A 14,488-nucleotide genomic window follows, 5' to 3' on the forward strand; every position below is an offset into this window, starting at 1 on the left:
TAGCCTCTGTCCCAGGTAAATGCAGCACCTGCAAAGCCATGGATTGCCAAGTGCTGCTGTACCTGGGCGGGTGAGGACCAAGGGATTTAGTGCAGTCCCAAAAGGTGCTTTTTCAGGGGGCAACTGTACTTGTAAGCAATTGACATAAATAAATAAATAAAATACTTCCATGGGTGTTTTTTTCTTTGAAGACGTTTCGCTTCTCATCCAAGAAGCTTCTTCAGCTCTGGCTGGCTGGTAGTGGGGAATGGAAGGATACCAAATAGTTATGCAATGTGGGGGGGTGAACACCCTTCGAATGGTGTGGGAGTATGACCGGATTTTCCGAAAGGTTGCAGACTACAGGAACCATTAAGCACTACTCAGGTGACCCTGAAGATACAGGTAAACCTCCAAGTGCTTCAACGACCCTCCAAAACGTTGCAAATGACTAGCTATCTGCAAAGAATATAAATCCTTCCATTCCCCACTACCATCCAGTCCAGAAGCTTCTTGGATGAGAAGTGAAATGTCTTCAAAAGAAAAAAAACAAAAGTCCAGTTGCCTCTTGAAAAAGCACCTTTGGGACAACCACGGCCTGGATGACTTGAGAATTTCAAGACTTTTAGGCAACTGGACTTGGATGAGAAGCGAAACGTCTCCAAAGAAAAAAAAAATACCCAAGAAAGTCCAGTTGCCTAAAAGTCTGTAGAAATTCTCCAGTTGGGACAACCACGGCCTGGATGACTTGAGAATTTCTAGACTTTTAGTGCAGTATTTCTCAACCGTGGAGACTTGAAGATGCCTAGGCTTCAGCTTCCAGAATTCCTCAGCAAGCATGCATATCTTAAAATCGTCCAGGTTGAGCAACACTGGTTTAGTGCTTGAGTAGCAAAGTGATGACTGTGAATCCAGAGACGGCACACAATATAGTCCTCAAATATTTGTGTTAAGAAATATTTTCTGGATTGGTTCATTTTAAAGATTATGTAAGGATAGATTCATTTCGGATTGGTTTTTTCCCCCTGGGAAAAACAGCAACTCTCTATGGAAATACAGTAGTAGTCCTGAATGGGTGACCCACAGTAAAAGTTTTTATCACAAACTTGGCTTTAATAGACGTCCTTTCTAAGAAACCTTTTGCCTGCCCACTTTTTTCCTCAACAGATGCATTGCAAAGACCTCCAAACAGAAAAAGACTCCTGACTTAAGAGACTTCCTTGGAAACAAGATAGAATAGGGAGGCAGAAACTTTAATCTGGAATGTATCATCTTCCCCTTTTTTCTATGGAAAGAATAGAACAGAGCTGGAAGGGAATTTGGAGGTCTTCTAGTCCAACCCCCTGCTCAAGCAGGATAAGTGACTGTCTAGTCTCAGATAACTGACTGTCTAGTCTCTTCTTAAAGTGGAGTGCTCACAGCTTCTGGAGGCAAGCTGTTCCACTGGTTAATTGTCCTCCCTGTTAGGAAGCGTCTCCTTAATTCCACGTTGCTTCTCTCTTTGATCAGTTTCCAACCATTATTTCTTGTCCTGCCCTCTGGTGCATTTGAGAAGAATTTGACCCCTACCCCCTTCATTGTGGCAGCCCCTCAAATACTGAAATGTCACCCTATCACGTCTCCCTTAATTCTTTTCTTTAGACTAGCCAAACCCCAAGCCTACAGCTGTTCTTCATATGGTTTAGTCTTCAGGCCTTTGAACATCTTAGTTGCTTTAAGACAAACAACAGAAACCAAGGTGGTGTCTGTAGGTATACCAACATCTTACATGGTAATTGGGACACCCAGAAAACCACATTGCAATTATTTGCTACCAATAAAAATTAGGTACAGGAGACAAGGCAAACCAAATTCCAAACCATTGTAATAGTAATATATGTAGGACACATAAGTAAGGTATTTATCATTTGTAATTTATTTTCTGTTTCCCCTATTTGGGGAAAGGTGTTTTCATCACCTCTGTAATTGTATTGCGGATAAGAACTTCAACTGTGGAAGAAAGCTCCACTGTTCTCATCCGGTTAGCGATTGGGTTTAGAAATGTCAAATCCCAATGGTCCAAAAATTATTCTTTAGATCTTTATCCTCTACCCCTGCCACAGATGACTAAGAGAGTTTTCCATACTGTCTAAGAACATCTGGACAAAGTGCTTAAAAGGTACAAAAGTCACATTCAAAGCTTTCACAGATTCAAGCATGGACATGTCGGTTGTGACAAATTATTTTTCCTTTCAAGCATGGCTTTGTGATTAAGATAAAAGTTACACGTTACATTTCTCCCTCAACTCCTGATTACAATTCATTTGTTAGTCAGAAACAGGACTTTGGGGAGGTCATTTCAAATCAAGTGAACAGCGCATAGAGCTATGCAGGATGCTGTGTTTAGGAATGAAATGGTATACTGTATATACTTCTTTTTTTAAAAAAAACAACCCAGAAACTCGATTTGGGGAGAGTAGGTTTCTCTTATGGGCCTCCTCAGTTCTTTTCCCTCAGTCCTGTTTAGTTTCCTTTAGTGCTTGAAGTCTTTCTAACAGTGGAGGGTGAGAATAATGCCACATTGAAAATAACCAGTCTGAAACGGGGAATCCCAGGTTATCTTTGTTCAACTTGATCAACGCAGAATACAAATCTTTTGCCTTTCCGAGTTTCTTGGCAAATGCATCGGCTTGAAATTCAAATCGCCGACTTAATACAGTCAAGCAAAAGGAAAGCACCTGCAGTGGAAAACAAAGAAGATGACACGGGATTAAATTTCAGAATGAGTTTCACAGTCTTTCAAAACCATTTCTCCAAATCTCATCAAAGCTTCCGAAATCTAAAAGAGAGGAGAATTTGATTGCAGAAATGAGCTCTCTTTCTTTCCTGTCAAGCCCCAGATGCCACCCTCCAAAAAAATATTACCGGTACAAGGTACAAAGAGTGAATGAAATCATCTTGAGTCAGACTATAGCATGGAAGATGGAAGGGTTTTGGAAAACCTCAGAGTAAGAAGAGCCTCTAGTAGAGGGATTAGAGGCAGAATGTTCTGACCCAGGCTTCACAAAATCACAAAGCAAGCTCCTTGGTTCCTTAACTATTCCCTTCTCCTGGCAGCTCTACACATGCACACACTGGGAACAGGCTCCAACTGTTCTTCTGCCCCACTGATTTCCCCACTCTGAAGGCAGCTGATATCTGTCACACGGCCCTGGCCCCATCTCTGCCTCCGATGCAGAGCCTTCCCCAAACTCCAGGACTGGCCTCCGATCAGAGCCTTCCCCAAACTCCAGGACTGGCCCATGTTCCTTCCCAACCTCCTCACTGTCTTGAGTCTGCCACCAGCACCACTGGTTGCTGGTGGGCCACAACACAGAAGACTTCCTGTGTTTTTGTGAGCTTCCTTCCTAATTGGAAGGATGCCCTGGGTGAAACATTTCTGGGAAGACCAAAGGTCTGGAGGGAGAACTAGGAACAGAAATGACCATTTCCTTGTCTCCTTTCATGGGAGGATGCTAGGACCCAACCCATTTATACAAACGGTAACAGTAATTTAGGGACCAAATTTTCCATACGGAACCCAGGCAACTTGGCCAGGAAAGCAGCTCCTATCAGTTGAGCAAAGCGCCAATCAAAACCGAAGTTTACCTCATTGTAAGGTGAGAAAATAAACTGGAAGATGATCAGCAAGCCTATCAGGGTAGGCTGGGTTTCATAGAATCCAAAGGCAGCGAAAAGCTCCTTTCGACCAATCAACACCGCAAATAAGAAGAAACATAAGAAGGAGTTCATCTGATAGAGAAGACAAGACAGGGTGTTAGGAAAACTGTTTAAGCACCTTGACTGTCATACTTAAAATGATCTATAATAAACGAGCTGGGCATTCAGAAGGAAACAGTAACACACTGCAGCTGAGGTGATTGGTTTGGTTTTGGCCAGTTGAGTGCACCAAGTATGAAGGTGCACTGAAAGGGTGATTATTAATATTTCATTTTTATCTTCTCCTGTCAAGGTTGGATATCACATGCTGGGTAACACAAGAGGGAAGTGGGTGTTACATCCTTTATATCCCGCCTGCATGGGTATAATCCTGGAACATCTGGTTGGCTACCACAGGCATCGAATGCTGGACCAGAGAAGTATTTAGTCTGGTCTACCACAGGTTTTTTTTTGAGTCTGCAAAGACAGGAACCTCTCCTATGGAATGGACATTCTATGGATAAAGATATACCATTTTATAGAATGTGGAAGCATTCCCAAACTCTAGAGGGCCTTTTTCTATTTTGTTTGGCTATGCACCTCACTCAGAGCCAGCAATCTTTCAGGTTGTTCTATTGCAATCAGTTCTATATGACAACCAAGGCAGGTTAAAACATAAAAAGGAAGTCACAAATGATAAATAAAAGCAACCTTTCTTCAGCTCTGATCCAGTCCACTGATACATACACCTCTCTAGGGTTGCTTTTATAACTTTTAAAAAAGGCTAAAGATTCAGATTTCTTACATAACGTGTCATTTAGTCTGTTTTAACAACATTGCCCAAAGCTTGTATATGTCCTCATTCCATTTTTTTTTATTATAAAACAGAAATATAAGAAAGCAGAAAGTGAGCAGAAAAATGGAACTGCTTTATTTTCTGAATAAATAGTAACAGTAGATAGGTGCCCAATTATTTCTTACATACCTGGCTAATGACAATATTTTTAATGGTGTGGCCAAGTTTCCAGTGTCCCAACTCATGTCCCAGTACAGCCAACACTTCTTCATTTTTGCAACCTTGCTTCTTACTCTAGACATGCAGAGAAAAATATAAATCCATCTCTTTAGCTTGCGGGCATGCACACAGAAATAGGAATGGATAGAACACAATATCCTTGTTTAGATTACCAGGTCTAGGTGAATTTTTAATAGGATTTTAAAGGGGCAAGACCTAAGATACTCATAGCTCCTTTAAAAATGGGCCAAATAGTTGCTTTCTTGTAGAAGTGAAAATTGAACAGTTCCATAAAACTGTTGAATTAGCCTATTTTACCAGTTAAAACTACATTTCCACAAACCCATTTCCACAAACCCAAAAGGTATAACTAAGGCACAAAAGGTATAGCCTTTAGAGAAGAAAACACTGCCTACGCTTGTTGTACACACAAAGGTAACTTTCTCCAAACTTGGAACTGGAGTAGGAAGCAAACAAACAAATTATATATCAATCTAATCTAATATATATGTTACTTATGTATCCAAACGTATATATACATATATGTTACTTATATATCCAAAAATAATAAACCACACTGACATTTATTTCTTAGCAATTTGTTATCGTTTTAGCCTTAACAATCAAATATTCAGTGTGTGCCTGTTTCTTTTCCTGTAACTGCTGCTTGGCCTTTCCTTTAGGCAACCCAACTTTGTTATTTGGAACCTTTGGATCAGGTCTGTCAATAATAACAACATAAATGAATCAAGGCTCACTTTGGTTTTCGCCTTTGTCTCGGGTTCTCCCTCATTTCCTCCAGCTACCTGTGTGTCCACACCAGGCCCTTCAGAATGCTCTTTGTTAAGGGCAGAATAATCTTCCAGGAGAGTGTCAAACAACACAATACGTTTGTTCTTGAAGAAACCGTAGAAATAAGCATTGCTATGGGAAGAACGTTTGGAGCCTGGGGAGAAAGAATAGGGGAAAATTCAGTCATATTACAGCATTCTAGACTTTGTGAGGGAGAGGGCTTATTTGGCTTTCAGCATCAGATAGTGCCTCCTGTTAAGAGACCAGCAAACTTGTCTGGGTATGAAACTGTTCTCTTACTCCAGATGCACACAGCTGGGGACCCAACCACATGGACTATAGTGCAATTGGAAAGGTCTGAAATCAAGTTTAGCATCCAGAAGAGCTTTAAGGTTGAGTGCTAAACAGAAGCTACTTCCAACTGTGTAGCTACAGAAAATAACAATGACAATATTATGAAGTATGGAGAAAAGTGGCACAGGCCGAATACCTTGGGGTGCTTTGTGAGACCATCCACCTAGACACAGAGCAGGATCAAACTGCTTAACCCGAGGAAGGAGGCGGCACTGCATGCCAACAAACTTAGATGGTGATTGTAGAGCACACTTTCTGTACCAACAGAGTGAAGGACCATCTTGGCAACATTACAAACCTTTAACGCAGGAGTCTTCAAACTTGACAGCTTTAAGACTTGTGGACTTCAACTCCCAGAATTCCTCCTCCAATCATGTTAGCTCAGGAATTCTGGGAGTTGAAGTCCACAAGATTGAAGACCCTTGCTTTAATGTGACAGTGAGGTTTCAAGCACTTAAGGCAACTCTCTTCAGTCTGGATGCTCTCCAGATAAGCAGACTTCACATCCCAGAATTCTCAGTAGCAGTCAAGCACATCTAGAAGACAACCAGACTGGAGGAAGCTGGGTTAAGACCAAAAAGTCTGGGCTACACAGTACCAGTTCAAGGCCTGAGATTTGTTGCAGATACTTGTAAGGCTTATACTACCAATTTTGAAATGCTCTGAACAGTACAGCTTGATGATTATTATTATAATCACTAGATTTAGACAAGTCAAGACGTTGAATCAATTCCTTGCTTTATTATATGCTCAGCTACAAAGTAATGGGCTGAGATCCCAGGAAGCACACCTGGAGGAATTCATATTCTTTCTTTATGGCTGAAGCAGGTTTCCACAGTCAGCAAGCTAAGGCTGCCTCCCCAATTTCAGAAAACCAGTGTAGTTTGGTAATACAGGTAGCCCTTGACTTATGACCACAACTGTGTCCAAAAAAAATCCATTACTAAGCAAGGCAGTTGAGTTTGCCCAATTTTACAACCTTTCTTGCCACAGTTGTTAAGTAAATCACTGCAGTTGTTAAGGTAGTAACACCAGCCAGCTTTCCATACTGGCTTTGCTCATCAGAAGTTCACAAAACGGGATCACATGACCCTGGGACACTGCAACCGTCATAAATACATGCCAGTTGACAAGTGCATTTTGATTCCATGATTACCGGAATGCTGCTCCCATCGTAAGTGTGAAGAAATGATCATGTCACTTTTTTCATTGCTGTTATAACTTTGGACAGCCACTAAACGAATGGTTGTAAGTCAAAGACTACCTGTCTTCAGAAATGGAAACCGAGCATCCTGTTCTCATACCTTCCACAACGTAAACTTTGGTGAGTGGGAAATCTATATCCTTTGCCATTGCCTCAATCTCCTGCTTAAGCTCTCCTTCAGGAAGTGGAATGAATTTGTCAAACAACGGAGCAATATAATCAGCATAAATTGTGACAAGAACCTAGAATGGAGCAAAAGGACTTTGATAAAGATACTGTTGTTCACTTAAAACAGTCCAGCTTGCACTTTTACCGAGCAAGTTGGAAAGTCATTATCAGTTGAAGTCATTTTATTGGTGCTGAACTAGAAAATAGAAACCACTGGGAGGGGGGAAGGGGGGGGCATATTTTATATAGTGACTGAGATAAGAGTATTATATGCACAAAGTTGGAAGAAACATTGACAGCAGAGGATTGGATAATAAAATTGATGGAGCTCATAGAAATGGCAACGTTGACCAGTTTGGTCTCGTGGGGCAGAGGAGAAAGCAGTTGAGACTGTTTTAAAAAGTAGAAGCCTCAAAATGGAGTTTTTGCTGAAAGAAGGAAAAACTGAACCGATGATTTAGGAGGGACGAGAAAGAATAATGTGGCCCTTATTAAACAGAAAGGGGGATGTCAACATTCTACATTTTCTTTCTTTTTCACTTTTCACTTTTTTCTTATTCCTCATCCCTTTCTCATTTTTTTCATCTTTTTTATACTTTTATTGTAAAATTCAATTATTTTTTTTAAACAAAGGAAAATCACTATCAGCCAGTGGATAAAGAACAAACACTTAACAGAGGAGACCATTTTTGAATAATTCTAAATAAAACATCCGGATGTTGTGAACTCACCAAGGAAACAACTAAAGTGAAAAGCCAGGCATAGATGAAGAAATAGTCTCCACCTATTTTGATGATATAAAGCAGGAGCGAGGTCACCGGCAGGAGAATACACTGTGTCACAATGAACTTCTTGATGGCATCTTTAAAAAAGAATCCCAGGGTCTATTAAAGAGAAGCATACATAATAAGGTGTGGGTGGGGGGGGGGATCTGAAATGGACTCCATAAATACCACGAATTTTACATTGCGTGCACCAAAGTTACATTTCAAAGTTCTCCAGCCATTTAGCCGAGACAGCTAAAATTGACAGAACATTAAAAACATCCCTTTTATTTTATTTTAACTTACTGCACCTGTGTCTGGTTTGCCAATTGCACAGTGGCAGATCGGACAGCTCTCTGGGGAGTTAACGTCATTGCCCAGAAGATCACTGGTTGCCCTCTCCCCACTTTGGAAGAGCTTTATAGCTTCCGCTGCCTTAAGAAAGTTCAAAATATTCTCAAAGATCCATCTCATCCTGGGAACTCTTTCTTTTGAACTATTACCATCCGGCAGACGATACAGGACAATTAAAAACAAGGACAAATAGGCTGAAAAACAGCTTGTCCCAGAACAGTAACTATATTGAATTCTACTGCATAGTAGAATGCAGTATCAGGGGTTTTTAACATTCAACATTCAATTGCATAGAATGTGAAGGATGTGTGTTTTGTTTTGTTTTTATAGTATTCTTATGTATAATGTACACTGAAGATGGCATTTAATTTCGTTGTACGAGGTGCAATGACAATAAAGTACTACTACTATTACTACTACTTTCCCAAGTATGACAAAGCAGCCCATGCAAAAACCCAAGACACAAAAAGTTTACTCAAGATGGCACTTAAAGAGAACGTGCTTAGATGTGCAACCAGAAAATAGCTAAAATAAAACAGAAAAGCAAGGACATGGGCAACTCCCACAGACATCTGCAAAAGAACTAGGGCTTACACGCGAAGTACACTACGTGTTTCAGTTGTTCTCTATGAAGCTCGTATTTCAGCTCTTAATCACAGTAATGCAACCATTATCGAGGTTGTCTTCTGGAGAGGAGGCTCTGTGGGAAGGAAGCTCTGAAGCAGAACAACTAGATTCTGTACTCAGCTCAGCATCAAATGTGTTAACTCTCAAGACTCTTTTTTTCCACTATGTATTCCAAGTGGGCTGCAATTAACAGACATTTTGGTGTCATTTTTAGCATTTGGGGTGATGCTGCTGTTATTATATTATTATTATTGCTATCCTTGGGATGGTGACATTGTTAGGTGGGCGGCATTCCTTCTTTCGAGAGCAGGGCATTGAAATTTCATTTTAATGTGTGCTGTGGTGTATACAGGTAAATGACAATAAAGGTTATCTTATTGTTACAGGCAGAGAGAGCTCTTGCCATTCCTTCCTCAAGATTAGCTGGAGTATAGTTTCCATCAGCCGTTAGGCAGCATGGTCAGTCATGGATATCTTATTATTTATTAAATTTGTCCACAGCTGTTTTCAATAAAGTTGACCTGTGATAGTTTACACAGCATGAAACAACCACAGTAAGGAACTATAAAACACGGGTAGGAGAACTCAAAACAAACGCAGCATTAAAACATCCACAGTTAGATATTGCAATCTATTGAGAAGAGAAGGTAGAAATGATGTAATACCTGCTGATTGAAACCATGCTTTTCCTCAATGACAAAAGTATTATACAGGCTCCAGGGCAGACCTGTGACCGCACTGAAAAGTGTAGCAAGCAGGAGGAACACCAACGATTGGACAATCTGTGCATCAGAATAAGGAAGAGAGGAATTGTTACAAATATTATTCTTAGCTACATAATAGGGTCAGATTGAGACTCAGTCATACTTGCAAAGTCTCCCTACACTATAAACGGGTTATCAAGTTAGTTACAACTATCTTGATTTTAATGGTTTATCTTAAGTATGAGCATGTCTGAATTACAGCCTATAATTCCTATGCACTTTGGAGTTATGTTTAGGGCTTCTGCAAAATCCCTGAAATTTTATGCTGGTGTGAACAGTTTGAAGCTCCTCCAGCCACTGGAAGCAGTTAATCCTATGTTTCTCAACCTTGGCAACTTGACTTACAACCATTTGTTTAGTGACTGTTCACTTAAAGTCAATGGGGAAAGCTGGATTCACTTAATGACCATTCACAGGCTTCTGACTCTGTTTTCACGTTTCTTAGAAGAAGGTCTGAACAGCAATAGCACTTATATACCGCTTCACAATGCTTTACAGCAATAGCACTTAAGACTTATATACCACTTTACATTGTTTTACAGCTCTCTCTAAGCGGTTTACAGAGTCAGCATATTGCTCCCAACAGTCTGGATCCTAATTTTACCGACCTCGGAAGGATGGAAGGCTGAGTCAAACTTGAGCCTAGTCAGGATCGAATTCCTGACAGTGGAATGCAGAGTTAGCCTGCAATGTTGCATTCTAATCAATGCACCACCATGGCTTCTTTCAATTAATTTAAAAGGGATTAGGGAATTACTATCCCATCTAGATACTACTGTAGCTAGCTAGAGAGATCCTAAATGGGAATCCAGACTAGATGGGAATAGCATTCCACCTTGTAAACCAGATATTTGTTTGGTTTGATTTAGCACTCCTTTTCTTACATACCTAAACGTTTAAACAAAAGTTATTAAGGGATTACTTGGCACTTTACCGGGTTAGTATTCATCTGACTCAAGCAAACCAATACGCCTACCTCATATTCAGGTCCAAAACCAGCACGATTTGAAATGTCTCCAGATACAGACCAAAGAAAAGGAATTCCTCCACAAAGAAGAATTACCTGTAAAAACAAAAATACGATTTTATGGAAAAGGCTAACACGATATAACCTTTTTTAATTGTGGGATTCCAGAAATCAAAGAGGTAGATTCAAAGCTGCATTTATTTAACTGTAAACCTTACTGGGTATCAATCAACTAACAGCCAAAGCTAATGTGAGCCCAAAGCTCATTCATGTACCAGCAAATAATTTAATGCTGCAGCTTAATCACCTGAGCACTACTTTCACTGATTTTTCCCCATTCTCTAAGTATTAGAAAAAAGAGGGACATGGAACCTCTGAGCTAAAGCTCAATTGTATGCAGGTTGTAGAGACAGAGAGAAAGAAATGGAGCATTATAGACAAAATGCTGCATAAAATAGAAAGATCAGGTAACGGAATGAGAATTAGCTAATCCTGCATCAGCTAATACACTCTTACATTTGTGGCTGGCTCTTGCTCTACTATCTATTGCAGGAATGGACAACTATGTCAATTTTACAACCTGTCGACTTCAACTCCCAGAATTCCTGAGCCAGCTGACTCAGGAATTCTGGGAGTTGAAGTCCACAGGTCATAAATAGCCATAGTTAGCCCACCCCAATCTACTAGGTCCTTCTCTACTACTGACATACAGTCCTTGAAGGGGATAGCTTCAGGAAATGTTAGCAGGAGGAGGAAAAGCCACTCTCAATCCTATCTGGGCTTCTTCACAGCATTTGCTTCCAGCTCAAGATCTCTTTTATTCAATATTTTATGAAGGGAAGGGAAGGGAGTGGGGGGGAGGGGAAGGGAAGGGAAGAAGCCCTCTGGATTTTTACATTCTATCACAGAATAAATCCTTCTGGCAGGTTTGTACAATTCCTTTGTCAATATTCTTGTGCTTGTATTCAAACATACTCACAAATATACATGGAAGAATACATTCTAACTCACTAAAAAATACACGAAACCAAAGAGCATGAAGGATACCTACCGTGCCCTCTAACTCTGAGTACAGTCCTGACCAGAAACTGAATGCACTTTTATCTAATTGATAAAGACGGGATTTTTCAAACGTTTCTGAGTCCATGATTGGCCCTAATTCCAGTGGGACATGGGTGGTTGTCTTGTAGACAGTCCTCTGAAATATTTAAAAATAAGCAGTCATTTAGCTGGCATTTTCAAAAATGTTTTCATGTGTCACTGTAAGTTCAAAGTCCAACAGCACAAGGATTGTTAAAATATGGTAATTTAACAATCTACTATGATTACAAAAGCACGCATGTGCGGCTAGTAAATACATCCTAAATCAATGAATCCAAGTTCTATTAGTGGATAAAGAATCTTCCTTTGTTTACCTGATAGCTTTTACTGAATAGATCTGATCAATTCTTTTAAGGCTTAGGGGCAAAACTACTTGGAAAAACTAATCAAAATTTGTTGCTGAGGCGAAGTGACTAAAGAAGCCCTGCTCTACTGTAACATCGCAATGTCAAACACTCTCATGATACCATAGATTGGTCTGTGTTTCATTAAATTTAAGAGGATCCACTCTAGAAACAGACTCTACCAGTTAAGAGGCTCCTCTCAATACCCTAGGGAAAGGTGTGTAATTTTCATAATATGATATTGGCCTTAATAATACCAGTGCTGAAGATAAAACACGGTATTAAAAATGTTGAGGCATGCATGTGTTTTGATGTATTTCAAGTTAAGACACCCAGCAGTTCTGCTGGGAGGGGGGGGGGAGAGAACAAAGGGCATTGTAGAACTAGTATCATACAGGTAGCACCTCAGGAAACACCTTTATCATCTATCAAGGATCTCTTTATGTTCTTAATTACTTAAGTTTTGAAAATATAGGACACCACTGTGCGTTGCATTTCAATTCCCTTCTTCCTAGCACCTATGGGAGTTGAAATTCGAAAACACCCCTCAGGAGAGACCAGTTGAATGACAAAGACAGCCTAACACTGACCACAGCTTTAACGCAAGTGAAGCCACTTTAAGGAAAAGAGTCAGTTCTATAACATCCCAAAGGTGCTTTTTCAAGTGGCAGCTAGACTTTCTTTGCTTTTGCTTGAAGATGTCTCGTTTCTCATCCAAGAAGCTTCTTCAGTTCACACAAAGGTGCTTTTTTCAAGAGGCAACTAGACTTCCTGGTTTTTCTTTGAAGATGTTTCACTTCTCATCCAAGAAGCTTCTTCAACTCTGACTGGATTGATGACTGAATCCTTCCATTCCCCACCATCCAGTCAGAGCTGAAGAAGCTGAGAAACGAAACATCTTCAAGCAAAAAAAAACAAAGGAAGTCCAGCTGCCTCTTGAAAAAGCACCTTTGTGACAACCTGGATGTCCGAGAACCTCCATAGACACCTGTCCTATAATGGTTTAGGTCAGGGTAATTCACAAGGCATGTACCAAGAAATTAAAAGACGCTTTCCCCTGGGGAGGAAAGCTATGGCAAATCTGAACAGCATACTAAAAAGCAGAGACATCACTCTGCCAACAAAAGTGCGTAGAGTCAAGGCTATGGTTTCCCCAGTTGCAATGTATGTCTGTGAAAGTTGGACCATAAAATAGGCTGAATTGAGGCCTTTGAACTATGGCGCTGGAGAAGACTCCTATGTGAGTCCCTTGGACCGCAAGGCGATCCAACCAGTCAGTCCTGGAGGATAATCCACCCGGACTGCTCTTTAGAAGGCCAGATCCTGAAGAGGAAACTCAAAGACTTTGGCCACCTCATGAGAAGGAAGGACTCCCTGGAGAAGAGCCTAATGCTGGGGAAGATTGAGGGCAAAAGAAAAAGGGATGACAGAGAGTGAGGTGGCTGGAGCACTGGAGCATTAGGCGTGATATTAAATGGACTCCAGAAGATGGCAGAGGACAGGAAGGCCTGGAGGAACGTTGTCCATGGGGTCACGATGGGTCGGACACGACTTCGCGACTAACAACAACAACACTTCTCTCTAAGTGTGGTGCACGGTCTGCAATCCCGCCGGCCAAACTCAAGCTGCCCAGCCCAATCGATCCTGGGCCGAGCATGGCTGGTACCTATCGAAGCTCGCGTGGCAACGTTAGGGGATCGAAGTGTATAATCCTCACGCCGACCCCGTTACATTCAAGAGACGAAAGAGAGATTGGTAAGAAAAGCCGCGGTCTCCCAAAATCGGCGGCAACCTTTGGGAGAGCTACCCGCAAGGCTTAGAAACCAAGCCCTGCCAGCGGTACCCGGCAGCACCAGGTGGGGAAGGGCCGCTCGGCGCAGCACCAGGCGGCGGGGGGTGACCCGGCCTCGTCTCGTCACGGCCTCAAACGGTGCTGTCAAGCGCGCGCGGGCTTGGGCGGGAAGGATCTGACCTGCCGCCAGGCGAGCAGGGCCTCCCACAGGTAGACGGCCCAGGAGAAGAGCAGCACGGAGCAGAAAATCCGGTCCTCCACGAGGCTCTGGGCCCAGAGATCGCCCAGCAGCGGCATCGCCATGTCTGGCTTCGATCCGCCGCTCTTCCCACAGAGCCGCCAGCCAGCACGCTAGGTTCCTCTCAGCCGGCTTCCGGCTGCAGTGACACTCAACCGAGCAAACTCCGGAAGCAGTTCCTCCCCGAAGAACTTCCGGAACAAGCGCCCTCCCATACGTTGGCAGTACTTCCGGTTCCGGAAAGGCAGAAGAATCGGCCATGTGTGGGGCGGGAAAGGAAAGAGAAAGTGTATTCTCGCCCTCCGGCATTTTGGATGTTTGTAGCTTGCCGTTTATAAAATATTTTT

The 14,488-nt window shown here is 41.7% G+C and overlaps 1 protein-coding gene across 1 annotated transcript; it reads right to left on the minus strand.

Moving 5' to 3' along the window:
• Nucleotides 1–1,871: 1,871 nt before the first annotated feature.
• On the minus strand, nucleotides 1,872–14,287 carry ZMPSTE24 (zinc metallopeptidase STE24). Its single transcript, XM_026702409.2, has 10 exons — nucleotides 14,084–14,287; nucleotides 11,718–11,864; nucleotides 10,676–10,762; nucleotides 9,601–9,717; nucleotides 7,922–8,074; nucleotides 7,123–7,264; nucleotides 5,431–5,618; nucleotides 4,643–4,747; nucleotides 3,607–3,750; nucleotides 1,872–2,696 (listed from the first exon to the last, which is right to left on the minus strand). Exons 1-10 carry the CDS (start codon nucleotides 14,204–14,206, stop codon nucleotides 2,472–2,474), a joined length of 1,431 nt encoding a protein of 476 aa, XP_026558194.1. The 5' UTR covers nucleotides 14,207–14,287; the 3' UTR covers nucleotides 1,872–2,471.
• Between the last annotated feature and the right edge of the window lie 201 nt (nucleotides 14,288–14,488).

This window comes from Pseudonaja textilis, chromosome 10 (assembly GCF_049901715.1).
Source record: "Pseudonaja textilis isolate UNSWEBS1 chromosome 10, rPseTex1.2, whole genome shotgun sequence".
NCBI classification, from domain to species: domain Eukaryota; kingdom Metazoa; phylum Chordata; class Lepidosauria; order Squamata; family Elapidae; genus Pseudonaja; species Pseudonaja textilis.